This window comes from Coenobita brevimanus, chromosome 55 (assembly GCF_032717465.1).
Source record: "Coenobita brevimanus isolate Jiangsu-jjx chromosome 55, ASM3271746v2, whole genome shotgun sequence".
NCBI lineage: Eukaryota > Metazoa > Arthropoda > Malacostraca > Decapoda > Coenobitidae > Coenobita > Coenobita brevimanus.
In genome coordinates this window covers 52,631,800-52,648,431 of record NC_137008.1, presented here as the reverse complement: position 1 = coordinate 52,648,431, position 16,632 = coordinate 52,631,800, and the positions used below count along the sequence as shown (strand labels likewise).

General features: G+C 43.9%; 1 protein-coding gene across 6 annotated transcripts in view; it reads right to left on the bottom strand.

Moving 5' to 3' along the window:
- Nucleotides 1-12,097, bottom strand: part of Nost (Nostrin) — a 128,358-nt gene extending 116,261 nt beyond the window's left edge. For 4 of the 6 annotated variants that reach the window (XM_080273535.1, XM_080273539.1, XM_080273538.1 and 1 more), the window contains exons 1-2: nt 11,883-12,097; nt 6,572-9,391 (exon numbers count right to left, since the gene is read on the bottom strand). In XM_080273535.1, the coding sequence (XP_080129661.1) occupies nt 6,572-9,277 (2,706 nt within the window). In that variant the 5' untranslated portion in view covers nt 9,278-9,391; nt 11,883-12,097. The remainder of the gene's footprint in view (nt 1-6,571; nt 9,392-11,882) is intronic. The other 2 variants (XM_080273537.1, XM_080273536.1) reach the window with 2 other exon arrangements.
- Between the last annotated feature and the right edge of the window lie 4,535 nt (nt 12,098-16,632).

Genomic DNA, 16,632 nt, shown 5'->3' with positions numbered 1-16,632 from the left:
TTCGTGCATCTATCCCTAGGCTCCGTATTTATCAAGCATCGTGGGCAGTTACGTAGGTTGAATGGTAGATAGGTAACTAGATAGATAGGCACCGAGAGTGGGACAGGTAGATAGGTAGGTTGTTAGATAGGGAGATAATTAGACAGAAAGAGGTAAGATGGTAGGTAGGAAGGCAGCAAGAGTGAGACAGAGTTGAGAAGGTAGGCAGAGAAGGAGGGAGGGAAGGACGTGGTGGGGAGGTAGCGTTTGGCAGAGTCAGTGAGGCAGTCAGGTAGGTTGGAAAATAAAAAGAGATTCACAAAATAAGAGTGACGTAGATAGATTAGCAGGCAACTAGGTGGGAAATGACGAAGTAGGCAGGCAGGCATGCAAGTGAAACAAGTAGGTGTGCAAGCGAGGTGAGCTGGCAGGTAGATGGGTAACGAAGAGCGAAGTAGGCAGACACGCATTCAAGTAAGGCAAGTAGGTATGTGTAAAGGCAAGGTAGGAAGACAGGGAGAAAGGGAGATGGGTAGGCAGGCAGGCAGCAAGCAAGCAGGCATATAAGTAAATGTGTGGACCAGGAGGCGGGCGTGAGACAAGTGAGTGTGCAGACAGTGAAGTTGGCAGGCAGACAGGTAGGCAAGTGAGACAAGTAGGTATGCAGGCAGAGAAGGGAGGCGGGTAGTTAGGCAGATGTGGTATGAAGGTCTGTGAGTACTGCTGGTTGGCACTCTCCCCTACCACCACCACCATCACTACGTCCCCTGCCACGACTACTGCCCCTGTCAGTGTCTGGTTTGGTCCACTCGCACCAATTGTTGCATCTTGACCACGTTGCAAGGATGCCTGGCTGTGCATTTAAGACTTGACCTGTATGTTTCCATGTATGTATTTACGTTTAAATGCATGTAATTATGTTTCTTTATGTATATACTGTATAGATGTGTATCTTTTATATATGTACCGGTATGTATAATGAATAAAGTTATGAGTAAACGTGTGTATGACTGTATGTAAGACCGTATATATTATTGTATGTGTGCATGCATATGAATACATAAATGAATGCATGTATTTATATATATTTATGATGCGTATGTGTGTGTGTGTTTTATTTGAATCCATCATTCAGTATATATGGAAAAAATGAAAAAGAATGTTAATCCTTTCAGTGCGATGGCGGTTTTTCCTATTACTTTATTCTTGCTGCTGCCAAGCTGTTTTAATTATCCCAGAAAAGACTTCCAACTGGCGAGATTGGTTGGATAAAGCATTCATTAAGTCCTTCACTATGAGGGGGTTGTCCTAAATTAAACAGAGTTGATTCTCAAGTAGTTTCCATCTGTACTACAATACGGAAATTATTCATTTATTTCCTTACAATCTCCAGACAGCTTTTAATCAGCTTAGGGACCACTTTTCGATCTGAAAGGGTTAGTAATAGCCTTCAGTAACCATTTCAGTATTTGGGGAGGGGGTCTTTTAAACCAGCGTTTTGTAAGCGATGGACCACGAGATGTCACCTGGTATCCAAAAAGATGTAAATGTACGCTTTGCTTGAAGCAGTAGGACCTCACCAATTCAGTTCATATTCCTCCAGTTTGTTTTCTGTATTTTTCCGACTGTTTTCAGGGTGGTAAATTATCTTTTCCTGCTGAGAAATTTCCCACTGTTTTTATCATCACGTTCCTTAAGCCGTACCTACGGTTGTTTGATTCCGGCGTGATGGAGGAATCTTACTCAACGTACTCCAAGGTGGATTTCGTTTCCCAACTTCCCAACTGGATGCTAGGTTAGGTTAGGTTAGGTTAGGTTAGGTTAGGTTGGGTTGGGTTAGGTTAGGTTAGTTTAGGTTAGATTAAATTATTAGGTACAGTTAAGCTGAGTTAGATTACGTTTAGTTAAACACGGACGGTCCCTTCCGCCATTGCGCTGACGAATCAAACGAGTTGACACAGCGGAACATACCTTAGCTAAAATCCACGGGGAAACAGATTTCACATGAAACGTTTATTTACTACCCCAGAAATAATCAGAAAAATATAATAGACTATCAGAAAGAAAAAGAACTGATTTGGTAAGGTGCTTCTACTGCCTCAAATAAAGAGTATGTTTACCCCAAAAGAAAGTTCCACTGTGACACAAGTGAGTCAAAGATGGACTGACGGAAATGTTCTTGCTTTTGAGAAAACATTGGAAAGCTCTTCTAACACCGACAGCACCAATCCTGTGTCACAGCTTCAAGGCGACTGTCAAACCATTTTGGCGAATACTTTCCACTAAGACCACTGGGACAGAAATCTTTGAATGTCGGTACCTACGAGTGTACCCACATGATTTTTTTTTTTCTAATGACTGAAGACGATGCCCTGCCCGCTACAGTGGAATGTAGCAAATAAATCTTTCCGATGACAACAGTATGAAGCTGTAGAGCGAGAAGGTAGACTTTGATTCCTTGTAGATATTTGCCTCCACCGAACATCCCTTTTGCAACAAACAGTAAAGGAAGTGGTCTTTTACCACGACTTGTTATACCTGTGTGAGTAAGGATTTGCAATAGTATCCATTATAGACGAAAAAATAAGACAGTAATAGGTTCAGATCAACTCTGAGTGAGTGTGTGTGTGTGTGTGTGTGTGTGTGTGTGTGTGTGTGTGTGTGTATGTGTGTGTAAATATAACCCCATTCAGGACAGTTTGGGTGGGATGACATCTGACATGTCTCTCATGACCTCTGTGGCCTGGTGCATGACTGTCTGAGCCCTCATCTCATTCAGGCTCTATACTTTCTTCACTTTAACTTGACCTAAATTTGCCCTCGCTCCATCTTAATGCTGAGCTGTAACAGAAGATGACTCCTTCACTTCGATTTTATTATTGTTATTATTATAGGTGGTGGTATTATTATTATTATTATCATTATTATTATTATTATTATTATTATTATTATCATTATTATTATTATTATTATAATTATTATTATCATTATTATTACTATTGTTGTTGTTGTTGTTGTTGGTGGTGGTGGTGGTGGTGTTATTGTTGTTGTTGTTGCTGCTGCTGATGAGGATGATGATGGTGATTTTTCAGAGTTGTGGTTAGCTTAGGGTATGAGCGAAATGGTTGAGTTCTCGTGTTTGCCATGTTCACTTGTTATTGAATTTTTGATGATGATGATGATGATGATGATGGTATTATTGGAGTTGGCCTTAACCCCTTGAGTTGGGTGACGTATTTTCTACTTTATTTTTCCCCTCTCCACACAATTCTATTCGGCTATTGATAGATGTGGGGTTGTGAAGGGGTTAGTGAATAAAATATAATGTACATGCCAAGGATAGAGACTGTTTCTAACTCCGTTCCCACCAAATATTTTGCTCTCTCTGAAGCTGAAAACACTTGTTAAGGGAGTAGAAGTAGTTGCAACCCAGACCCTGGTGGACTGCAGGCTAAAGATGCCGTCCTGCAGTCCACCATCCTTATTTAGGGGGACGAGGAGGAGACTGAGGGACGTTTTTATACCTAGGCAGTGAGCAAAGTCGACCAGTTACCTCAGTGCCACCGCGAGAAGGCGTCCCTTTCTAAGCACCCTCAGTGGAAAGCAAGGATAATGCAATGATAGGATAAACATTGCCTACTCGGACTGAAAGGATTAAACGTAGGTCAGACACTATTCTGCACACTCCGTAAATCTAAAAGCTGCCGCATTCCTCTTGTAGTTGGCAGCTGTTGTGTGTGTGTGTGTGTGTGTGTGTGTGTGTGTGTGTGTGTGTGTGTGTGTGTGTGTGTGTGTGTGTGTGTGTGTGTGTGTCCCCTTTTCTGCCTCTTCAGAATTTTCGAACTGGAGGGGTTAGATACAGCCTTCATTAACCTCTTGGCTATTAGATGTCTGCCCTGAGTTAAGCAAAATCCTCTGGTGGTAGCAAGAATAACATACACACACACACACACACACACACACACACACACACACACACACACACACACACACACACGGGCTTGGTGAGGTTTAAATGTTGCCAGTGTAAAAGTAGTAACATTCTTTGGGTTGGCAACTGAGTGTAAATAAGTTTTCTTGTGCATTTCTTTCCCCGTTTTCTCTTCCTTCACCATTATGACGGCTTTATAAATTTAATTCTGACTGAAGGAGGAGATGGAGATGGAGAGGAGGGGAAATGGTTTAGAAGGAGAGCAGGAAAGAAAAAAAATACTGGGGAGGAGGAGGAGGAGGAGGAGGAGGAGGAGAAAGAACAAGAAGAAGAAAAAAAAATAGGAGGAGGAGGAGAAGATGAAGAAGAAGGAGGAGGAGGAAGAGGAGGGGGAGGAGGAGGAAGAAAGAAAATGTTGAGGGAGAGAATAATGATTTTTTATTTTTACCAATTGCAGCTCGTAGGAAAGAAATCAATGCAGTTTGTATCTAATCCCTGTCTCTCCTTTGCTGGATAAATTCGTCTAGTTGTAGCAAGAGTTCAGTGTCAACCATTTTAGTCCAAAGACCTTTTTTGTAATTTTCCTTTTTTCATGTTATTTTACTTAGGGGATAATTTTTCACCATGAAGGGTTACGGACAGCCTTAACAAATTCCTTTAACCCCCTTAGTCCGCTGAAGGGTATATTTATTCTTACTACCTTCAGACGATTTTATTCAGCTTAAGGAGGGAAGTCAGGCTGTGAAGGGGTTAGTGGGGATTGTTTCTACTTACTAAACTTGAATGGCCTCTCCAGATCTTGTGTGTGTGTGTGTGTGTGTGTGTGTGTGTGTGTGTGTGTGTGTGTGTGTGTGTGTGTGTGTTTATATCTGCTTGTGTGCTTTTTATTTATCTGGGAGAAAATATAAATAAAATAAAATACGACCTCAAATGGAAGGGGTTCATAAGAGATCTTTTCCCTACGCAGAAAAAAAATTATAAATAGAAAAGAATAAAGTTGAAAAGCACGTCATCGGAGTGAAGGGGTTGCAGACGCCATTGTAACAAAAAGAGTCACCACAGGAGTGAAATACCCGCATGGTTAAATTTGTGTTTGTTGTGGTGATGCTCGTGTTTCGCTACAACTTATAGTCTTGTTTTCTTATTTTTTTTTTTTGACCCCCACAATAAACACATTATTTCACTGTGAGGGTATGTGGGTAGTGCTGGCAATGACTCAATCCTATATGTGTGTCTGTGTGTGTTGAGAGAGAGAGAGAGAGAGAGAGAGAGAGAGAGAGAGTACATGGTTAGATGATTTTGTCTGTGAAACAAATTTAAGTGCTTACACACACACACACACACACACACACACACACACACACACACACACACACACACACACACACACACACACACGTTAATTCATCCATACATGTAATACTAAATGCGTTGTGAATAAAGAGCTCTCAGTAAAGTAAGGCTACAATATTATCAACATAGAACCACAAAACCACTACAACAGAAACTCCTCCCTCTTGTTACCTTTAATCTTCCTCTGCGACGTAACCCCTTGAGTTTGAAGAAGACATGTGAGGTGATGGGGAGAGCCTTTTAATCCCAGGAGGCAGCGTGTAAAGAAAGAAATTCATTGTTTGCAGTACAGACAAGATGCAACGGTTGTGGCTGCTTAGAGAGGATTTGTGAAAAGGAAGTAAAGTCTGTGTGAGGATATTTCCGGGACGAGAGTATTTAGGGGGTCACGTCCTATCGGCAGCTAACGTACGGTCACTCTCTCTCTCTCTCTCTCTCTCTCTCTCTCTCTCTCTCTCTCTCTCTCTCTCTCTCTCTCCATAGACTTTGGAAATCAGGATCGAAATACCCAAACACACTAACGATCAATTTCCTGTCGCAACTCATGTACTAATTCACAGGAGGGACAAGGAGGTTGCATAATCCTGCTATACGAGTATCTCTTGTACTAACTCCAGAAATAAATCTTAGTCACGAAACGAGAATTACGGCAGGTTATAACTGTTTTCTGCAGGAAGATCTGGGAAAGAAGTGAGAGTTCTTCTCATATCTAGTTCTTCCTGTAAAAACTTTTCTTCGTCATGATAGGGAATCGACCATAAATATGTCTGAGAATCCCACTCCAGGTTCGCGGATATTTATTAGCCGACACTGATGACTTTATATAGCTACAATGTCTAATGTCGTTTGCTTCAAGTTCACGGGTGGTGTTGTCAGTGTTCACATGCCGAATAATAGCAAAAAACTATATTACTACCTTAGTAATAGTAGTAGTAGTAGTAGTAGTAGTAGTAGTAGTGGTAGTGGTAGTAGCAGTAGTAGTAGTAATATTAGCTCTGCTACACTGTAATAGCACTAATGTGTCTGCGTTACAGTGTATGAATCACAACTGATTTTTGTAGAGTTTGAAAATCATTTTTTCGTTTTCCAAAAGAAAGAAAGATTATTCATGATTAATGCTGCACGCATCCCTACTTCTGATGATGATATTAATTGTTAATGTCAGTCTTACATACTTTTTTCAATACATCTGGCAGTGTCGTAATGGTACTGGTGGATGTGTGGTGTAACGTGGCTCAGCGTGGCATGGTGTGGCGAAGTGTGGTGTGGTGTGGTGTATCCTGATGTATCCTGGTTCTGGGTACTCACCGACTTATGGTAGATGACCCTCTGTATCCAGGTGGTGTCGGTGATGTTGCCGTGGACCCGGTGTGCGTAGGGTCGTGCCAGGCTGCCCATCTTGTTCAGCACAGAGGCGGCGCGGGAGGATTTCGAGTTAATCAGCACCTTCAGCGCTGTCACCACGTTCAGCGCATTGGCGTACACTTGGGCGGTGCGTTTGCTGACCCGACCTGGAGACTCACCCCCGGATTTCTGGCGTCGCATTTCCCGAGTCAGCGAGGCATAGCGAGGATCGTTCTCGTCGTCCAGGGCGATCACGAACTCGTCCTGAGAATAGTCGGGCACGTCGGCGTAAACGGTGTCGGCGTTTTCCTCGTCCACGTAGCGAAGTTCGTCCATGCTGACCGACGCGGGGACCAAAGCTTGCTCAGCCTCTAAGACTGCGCTCTCGTCAGCCTCTTCTACACGACGCAGGTTCTTGGGCACGTCGTAGGTGGACAACAGCTTTGCCAGGACCTCCTTCTTTGACTTCTCGTCGGTGTCCATGGTATTGCCTAATCTTCGACTCACGGCCTCCAATTCGTGCGCTAGCTCTTCTACTAGATTACTGAGTCGAGTTCGGCCCGTGGATTCCGTGTCGGAGCTTTCCACTAGGGAGTTATTGGAGGCAAGCTGGGTCTGGGTCTGTCCTGGACTCTCGCTGCTGGTTTTGTTGATGATCTTCACCTGCGCCGTCGGACTCATGCTCACGGACTTTGCAGGGGTTTTAGGAGAACTAGTGGCTGTCTGTGCCTTGTCCTGGGCTAGGCGTGGGACGGGGCGGGGAGTAGAATAAGGGGCGGGGCAAGGTGGTTCTGACGTAGCGGGTGGTGGTGGTGGTGGAGGTGGTGACGGCAGTCCAGTGGGCGCGGCGTAGCCTGGGTTGTTGATTGTTATGACAGCCGGTCTGCTTGGGCTACTCGGGGCTATCTCACCCACCCGACACGTCACTTTGCCGTAGTCCGAGGCGGTGGACCCCTGGCTGTACATGCTCTCCCTCTTGCGTGCCTCTTCCTCCTCTTTTGGGGTCAGTGGCAGGGGTTTGGTGTATATAGGCTCCTTCGATTTACCTTTGCTGTACAGTGGGTCCTTCGGTAGAGTGCCTGAGGAGGACTGCCCTGTACGACCACACACAGGTTCCCTAGGCAGAGTGCTGCTTCGGGCTTCACGGGGTTTCACCTTGCTGTATATCGGCTCCACCTTGTTATTGACTCCTACGGGGCAAAATGGCGCTGAGATGGATGCGAGAGGCGAGGTGGGGCAGCTCATTGGACCCGAAGGTACCAAGGGTCCCCCGGGGTCTCGAGGCTTCACTACGCTGTAAATCGGTTCAGGTTTCACCACCCCGCCTCCCTGCCACGCGTTCTTGCCCACACTCGGCTCGATTGGCTGGAAACTAGTTTCGATGGTCAATTTCGGCTTGATTTTGGCGTATATTGGCTCCTTCGATGGGTCCTTAGTCCGCTTCATGATCCTGCTGTAAATGCTCTCCTTCTTGGTAACGGGAGGCTTGGTTTCCGCAGTGCTAGGGATGCCAGGGGCGGGTGCAGGATCAATGGGCTTGTGAGGGGTGACAGAAGTGAATGCTGAAGGTGTGGCGGCCTCAGGAGTAAAGGCTGAGGGACTGGCAGGTTCTGTTGGTTTAGTTTGCTTCTCCGCTTCAACCACGCGAGGAATAGCATCAGTCTCCTCGCATTTAACAGCAGTAAAGGCTGATTTTGTTTGCTCCTGGGATGTAAAGGAGGATGTCGACTGCTCCTGGGATGAGATGTAGGACTGCTGTGTGTATTCTGAGGTGAGGGAGATGAAGGTCCTGGGCTGGCCGCTGTCTGAGAGGGTCATATCCGAGTCCGAGAGGTACCCTGAGGTGAGACTCTCGGCCCGGCAGGTGGATGAAGTTAGTGACGTGGCCTGGGTGCTCTCAGCGACCTTCCTGTCCAGTGTTGCGTCGCTCTGGCTCGGCTGGATTTCACACACAGGCGTCACAGCACCCTCATTCTCAACCGCTGTCTCGCTTCCTTGTGACTCGGGTAGAGACTTCTCATCTATACTCGTCTTGGTTTCGTTTATTTCCCCGTCCAGAGTAGATCGCTTGGTTTTCACGTCCTCGCTTTTTTCTGAAATTTTCTCCACTTCTTTCTCATCTATACTCTCCCTGGTTTCGTCTAATCCTCCATCCATTTTGGGTCGTTTGTTTTTGATGTCTTCGGTTATGTCTGTGATTTTCTTCACCTCCTTCATCACCTCGGACATCAGGCTGCCATCCCCTTCTGCTGTGGGACGCTTGAGAGGCTTGTTGGAGTCTATAGGTACAGGCATGACGTCGGGTGTGATGTCTTCCGTGACGGTGGGCTCGGCGTCAGCGAAGGCCTCAGGTACGGGAGTGACATCACCCCCTTCAGGCAGCCACTCCTCTGATCCAGTGACATCGACAGAGACATCGGTTATCGTGACATCAGCATCCGTTTCACAGTAGCTGACCGGCCTGGACTCCATGCTAGTGGTCACTTCAGGAGCACTAGTTGGTCTGTCGTCAGCCCTTGAGGTTCTAACGGAGGCGCCCTGGACCTCACCATGCAGGGGGGCGTTCCCGAGAGGCATGCTCTTGCGCTGCTGTGATTTGGAGCGTCGGGAAGGCGATATCTTGTCCACGGAAATGCTCAGGCGGTTCTTTATGTTACGTAGCTTATCCATTCTATATCGATTACCTCTTGCAGATTACACGATATTAATAAACCTGTTGCTCATTCTGTATTTTAACTTGTGAATTACACGATACCAGTCTCCCTTTAGCTCATTCTGTATTGCCTGTCACGCAATTTACACGCTATTAATAACTCTTCATTGAGTGATATTTTTGCTAATTACATATAAGTATCCCTTTAGCTCATTCCACATTGATTGCCACATCCGAATTACACGATATCATTAGTCCTTTCGCTGTGGTTGTTGCACTTTTGTATTTTATTCACTCCAACACCAGATTTTGTTCACGTGAGAGAAACTCTCTAAACTTGCGATATAAATCCTAGGTACTAATTCGTCACATCAGAATAATCGCTGAAACGTAGTAACTTTTCTGTCACTTAGAAATAGTCTGGGGTGAAAAGAGTTACGTTATCAAACAGTTCCTTGGTGGTTCACTGCTATAACAATTACTGATTATACTCCCCATCCAATCGAGCGATCTTGTTCAGCTTTGGAAGGACTCTGGTTTGAAGCTTCCTTTTAACTGCCTTATACGACGATTTCTCTGCCTTATACCAGCAACTGCCAGACGATTTTATTCAGCCTGTAGGAACCATTTCTTACTACGATTACTCTATTTTTGTCTTGTTTCTACTATTGACGTACGATTTTATTCAGCTTTTATATCACGCTGAATGGATTAGAGGCCGTTATATCAAGACCACGAATTTTCTATCTTATCAGCCTATAGATTATGATGGACTTCCTGTACTGAAGGGGTTGGGGGAAGTGCGAGGCTTTATAGAACACACACACACACACACACACACACACACACACACACACACACACACACACACACACACACACACACTTTCTCTCTCTCTCTCTCTCACACACACACACACACACACACACACACACACACACACACACACACACACGTGTAATCTACCGTGAAGCTCAGCAAGTGAATCACCCCAATATAATTCCCGCTCAGGAGTGAAAATCTATAGGGGGAGATTAGTACTGAAGGGGCTTCCTCTGTCTATGGCCAACGGTGAATAATTCTCTAACCAAATTATTCTGCCGACAAATTTATCATTAAACGAATTATTCTGCCAACAAATTTATCTTTAACCAAATTATTCTGCCAACAAATTTATCTTTCACCAAATTATTCTGCCGACAAATTTATCATTAAACGAATTATTCTACAGACAAATTTATCTTTAACCAAATTATTCTGCCAACAAATTTATCTTTCAACAAATTATTCTGCCAACAAATTTATCTTTCAACAAATTATTCTGCCAACAAATGTCTGTAACTAAATTATTCTACAGACAAATTTATCTTTAATAAAATTATTCGGCAGACAAATTCATTTTTACCCATATTATTCCTTGACTAGTTGTTCTGTGGCCCTTTATTCCTTTGCCCAGTTTATTCTGTAATCAAGTTATTCCTTAAACAATTTATTCTGTAACCAATTTATTCTTTAAGAAATTATTACTTGACCAAATAATTCATTAACTACTTATTTCCTACTTTTACATCTATTTTCATTTATGGATATAAGTCCTAATATCTTCGTTGGTCACTCTCGCTACATCTCTTTTTTTCTGGCGATTATTCTTCGTAACGAATTAGAATATTATCAGTTTCAAAATTACCTCTTGTCAGAGCTGAATTATTACTGCTTGACCTTCCTTCGGTACCGTATTTATTTGTACTATTTCAGTCATTATTATTATTATTATTATTATTATTATTTCAGCGAAAGGTGTAAGATAGTTAGTCCCCAAACCAGTCTCTTTCCAAAGTTTCACAATTCCTTGACAGTGTTCGTTGTTTTCGTTCAATCATTTCACTGTGCATTGTGTTGATAGTTTTTCTATTTAGCACTTTCTCCTCCCATATTTCTGAATCCTATCTCAAACGGGGAAAAGGGTCGGAATGATGATGATGATGATGATATAGTTTTTTTTTTTTTTTTTCACATGCTAATATCCACCTTTTAATATAGCTACTATAGTTTTTTTTTGTGTATCCTATTTTCTGTGTGCTCCAAACGTCTTGAGATAGTGACGAGATTTGAGGCTGATGATGTTGTTAATATCCACTGATTTATTTCAAGTAGCACTCGCGAATGTACTAGGCCTCAAAATAATTAGAATCAATGACAAAGGTTGGCCTGCTATTCCACTACGTTTACTTCTCACTTGGGGCATGTCGTCATCCTCCCTGACGCATCATATAAAAAAGAATCTTCTATGGGGCAGAGAAGCATACCAGGCCTCTCTCGGTTTTGGAATATTAGCCAGGAGAGGAAACGAAAGCATACAAAACTGGTGCTGTCATTTATCCATGTCTGTCAGGCAGGTTTGCACATATTTTTAAGAGATGAAGTATTGGACGAACTTTTGATCTATGAGTAGCCCCAGTCATCTTAAGAATATACGCAAGCAGAAGAAAAGGAGAATCAGAAGTAGTGAAATAATAGCCAGACTTCTGCCCTCAGCTGTAGCCTACACACACGAGAAGTACACGAGGTGAAATATCAGGCGAACTCTTGTCCCCATCTGTACAAACATGAACACACGCGCACACTAAAACCAGACACAGTAGATCCGCCTTGTGATGTACAGTGCAGTAACGCGACTCCCGGAGGTGACAGAGGAGAAACGGCGGCCACACGGAGGAGGGGCGGGCGCGGAAGAGCCTCGAGGGGGGGCCAGGGAGCGAGCTAGGGGGTCTGGGCGGCTTGGTTGGCGGGGGGCGTGGAGTCGAATCCCGTAAAAGAGAGCCAGGCCCCCACGTCTCCTCTCACAGGTCTAAACGGCAACTGGCACCCACTGCGGCCTCCCCAGCAGGCCCGGCACCGCTGCCAACTACGGTCAGGGAGCGTGCCAGGCGAGGGTAGGGCCACAGCGAGGCAGGGTAGGGCCAGCCACTGCTCATATCCCCAGGTGGTGGTGGGAGTGGGAGTGTGATAACGATGGTGGTAGTGGTGATGTTGGTAGTGGAAGTGTGACAGAGGTTGCAGTGGTTGTGGAAGTGTAGTAGTGGTGATGTTGGTAGTGGAAGTGTGACAGAGGTTGCAGTGGTTGTGGAAGTGTAGTAGTGGTTGTAGTGGCAGTGTGTTAGTGGCTGTAGAGATGGTGGTAATGGTGATATTGGTAGTAGTGGTGGTGGTGGTACTGACAGTGGTGGTATTGCTGGTAATGGTAGTAGTGGTAGCTCTAGTGGTAGTGGTGGTATTAATAGTATTGGTAGTTGCAATGGCAAGCTAGTAATCTGTACATCGGGGTGGGTCAGTGAGTGACAGGGCCGCTTGCTCTGAAGTCCATCTTACCACGAGCACCTTTTCATTACCAGATACAGGCTACAAAACAGGAGAGTATTAAGTGAATCGCAAAGGAAAAGGTTCTAGGGAACCTCCTAAGCAAACAATATGGCTCTCACTCTCACCTTCACCTTCTTCCTCACCCTCACCCTCGCTAGACTGCCCCACCTCGGATCTCAGTGCTCTAAAATCCCCTGTAACTCATAGGCTCTCTCCTGGGCTGAAATAAATCGTCTGGCGTCACATAGATTATGATAAAAAAAAAAAAAACGTTCTTAGATAAAAGATATTAACAGGGATTGTTTCCAACTAAGTCAGCCATAAGTTGAATGTATTATAAACTAGCAGTGTCCAGATTAGGGGAAAAAAAAAAAGATCGGTGAGAATCTTCAGCTGTCGTTGATAATATGGCACGTTCATATTCTTTACTCAAGTCTTTCATACATAAAATAGCTTCTTTTTCATACATACATTCGTAAAATTCAGTGTGCAGATGCCATACTAAATGCACCACCTCATGTAGATCAAAGCTCACTTAATCGTGGATAGGTAGATTCCATTCAGCCTGGTTACGTATTTCCTAGATGAATAAAACTGTCAGGCCTTACCCGGCATAAAATAAAAAATTAGGCATCCCTGGATTTAACTGGAATATATATATATATATATATATATATATATATATATATATATATATATGATAGTAACATACGGTACTGGGCCGTGGGCCTCTACCTAATACAGCATACATGTGGGCCCCTTGACAACGTCCTGCTGTGACAAATTGACTGGCTGGCCAGCCCCTATATTATGACATAACGGCCATCTTTTCCATGACGATCTTTGTTTCACCTTATTTTTCTCTCGTTGCTTACTTGTTTATTTTTAATATCGACGCAGACGACGGTATATATCTGACAAAGAGGACCATTGTAACCAGCCATAGACCCAAACATACAAAAAAAAAAAGGGGGGGGAGACAGGTGGTATAAACCCTCCTATGCTGACAAGAATACCGCCTGCTGGACAATCATGGGAGGAATGGGGGGCAGCCACCACCCTCATTTCATCACTGGGCTTGTCGACACAATTGCTTCCCTTACTCTACATGATTTACATAATATTTCAACATATTCAAGAATCGAGTCCATTTACCCTTCACCTTCAGGACGTACCTGTGTGTGTATTTTATTCTGACTGACTCCACACGATGGTATTAAGCTTATGAGAGACACCTTTGACTGAGGAGGTAAACTAAGGAGGAAGAATATCACAGTGAACGTATCCCTGGACCCGAAACCTGAAGAAGTGGTGTGTGTGTGTGTGTGTGTGTGTGTGTGTGTGTGTGTGTGTGTGTGTGTGTGTGTGTGTGTGTGTGTGTGTGTGTGTGTGTGTGTGTGTGTGTGTGTGTGTGTGTGTGCGTGCGTGCGTGCGTGCGTGCGTGCGTGCGTGCGTGCGTGTGTGTGTGTGTGTGTGTGTGTGTGTGTGTGTGTGTGTGTGTGTGTGTGTGTGTGTGTGTGTGTGTGTGTGTGTGTGTTTAACTTCACCTATGCTTCGCTTACCTGCCTAAATATTCTTAAATTCTTGGTAGACCCAGAAAGACAAGACACCTCAGTACTGTAGTCTAGTTAGTAGTCTAGGCTATGAGGAAGGGCGGCGTAGGAGGCTATGGTGAGTGGGACTAGGGACTGTTTTCAAGGTGGCATAGGGGACCTCGTAATATCCTTTTCTTAACGATTTATTCTGCATATTTAGACCTTGATTTTCTCATTGATGCCCTTTAACTATTTCTGGTATCGATATAATTTGCCTCAGTAACGAAAAAAAGGATAAAAAAGATGTAACATGTAAAATAAATCGCTGAGGACGAGGTGCTACGGATTATGTTAAATGCCACCTACGGTACTGTAAAGGGATTCAGTGTGATGTGGTGTTAGACGGGTTACTGTGGTGCTAAAGGGGGTACTGTGGTATTAGAGGGAGTTACTCTGGTGTGAGGTTGAAGGATTTAGTGTGGTGTGGTGTTAGAGGGATTACTGTGGTGTTAGGAATAAAGTATGGTGTTACAGGACTCAGTGGTGTTAGAGGAGGTATTGTGAAGTTGGGGGTTGCTGTGGTGTGGTGTTGAAAACTATAGTATAGTGTGGTGTTAGAGGGGATTACTGTAGTGTTAGAAAGTTTATTACGGTCTGGTGATATAGGATTCATTGATCTGGTGTTAGAGGAGTTACCATGGTGTTAGAGGAGTTACTATGGTGCGGTGTTAAAGAGTTAGTGTGGTGTTAGAGGGGTTACTATGGTGTGGCGTTAAAGAACTTAGTTTGGTGTGGTGTTAGAGGAGCTACTGTGGTGTTAGGGGGGTTACTGTGGTGATAGATATGTAACTGTGGTGTTAGAGGAGTTATTGTGGTGTTAGAGGTGTTACTGTGGTGTCAGAGGTGTTACTGTGGTGTTAGGGAGGTTATTATGATAGAGGTAGGCTAGGGTGAGTGCTTGTGTAGGCTGGTAGTCTCCCCTCCTCTCCCTCTAGTCTGCCAGGCTCCACACTGTATTTTTGGTGCGGGAGGCCTCGATCTTGGGCTGCCTCTTCTCCCCTCCCCATCCTTCCCCTCCCTCTCCCTTCTCCTCCCCTCCCTTCCCCTCCCGTCTTTACATCTCGGTTCCCCTCGTATCACCTCCCTTCTTACTTCCCCTCCCTTTTCCTCCTCTCACACCCAACCCCTCCTCTCATATCGCCTCTCTTCCTCTCCCATCATTTCCCCTCGATTCGCCTCCCTTCCTTTTCGCTCATCTCCCCCCATTCTCTTCCCCTTTCCTTGCCTTCTTACGTTTCATCTCACTTTTCCTCCCTCACTTACCCTCCCCATCGCTCTTTACATATTATCATCCTCCCCTTCCCTCCCCTTCTTACATCTCCCCTCACCTCGCATGAGAGAGAGAGAGAGAGAGAGAGAGACTGACTTCCTCTCTCCCAGTCTTGTTGCCGGGGTATAAAATGAAGATACATATATACTTGTACTACCACAAGGAGTCTGCTGTATACCGAATGTACTCTTACAGTTACCAACATAACCGTCGATTCACTTTTTTTTTTTTTTTTTTACAGATGAACAGAGGAAGGGAAAAAAAATCCATACACCAGATTGCAGATGTCCTCTGTTCATGAAAAAAAAAAAAAAAAAAAATCTGTAAGAGTTGGACTTGCACTGCTGTAGGTTAAAGACTGAGGGGGGAAACTAACCTGGGGATGCGATAAATAAAAATGAAGTGCATTTCATTATAAGAAGTAACGAGGGAGTGAAAAATGACACTTGACACAGTGCACTTCATTTCGATAAATGATTATACAGTAAAATAATGACTCACGGAACACCGCATGTTATTGCGATAAACTTTTGTGAACAGTGGTTTTCGAAAAACAGTGGAGTTAATTCCCAGACCCAGTGACGCCATTTTCGGGGCCCGGCAGCCTGATAGTGAAAGGGTTAATGAAGGCTGATCTATTTGAAATTCTATCTCGAAGTGAATCAAGTTGACTGGAGATAACAGGCATGAAATGAGTATGATATCGTGGTGAAAGTGTTAATGCCTTTTGGTGGGTATATATAAAAAAAAAAAACGCATCACAACCCTCCTTAAATTTTTTTCATACCGTATATACATAATTTTTCGTGTTTCTTATACCATATTTTGTCTGTGTGTAAATAAAACCAAAATAATGCTTCCCGGCGTATGAAAAAAAATAATTCCATCACAACCCTCCTCATTTTCTACTTAATTTTGCGTATTCTTGTTCCTCCATTTTGTAGATTAAAAAAAAAAATAATGCCATCTGACGGGGAAGAAACTGCCATCACAACTCGTTTTTTATATAATTTCTCGTGTTTGTGATACCTCTCTTGTGTCTGGAAAAAAAAAATAGAAAAAAAATAGGAAAGAGCACAAAATAATGAGAGAATGGTCCAAAGTCACCCTTCATACCTGCCAACATCACCCTTGGGCTTACACTTCT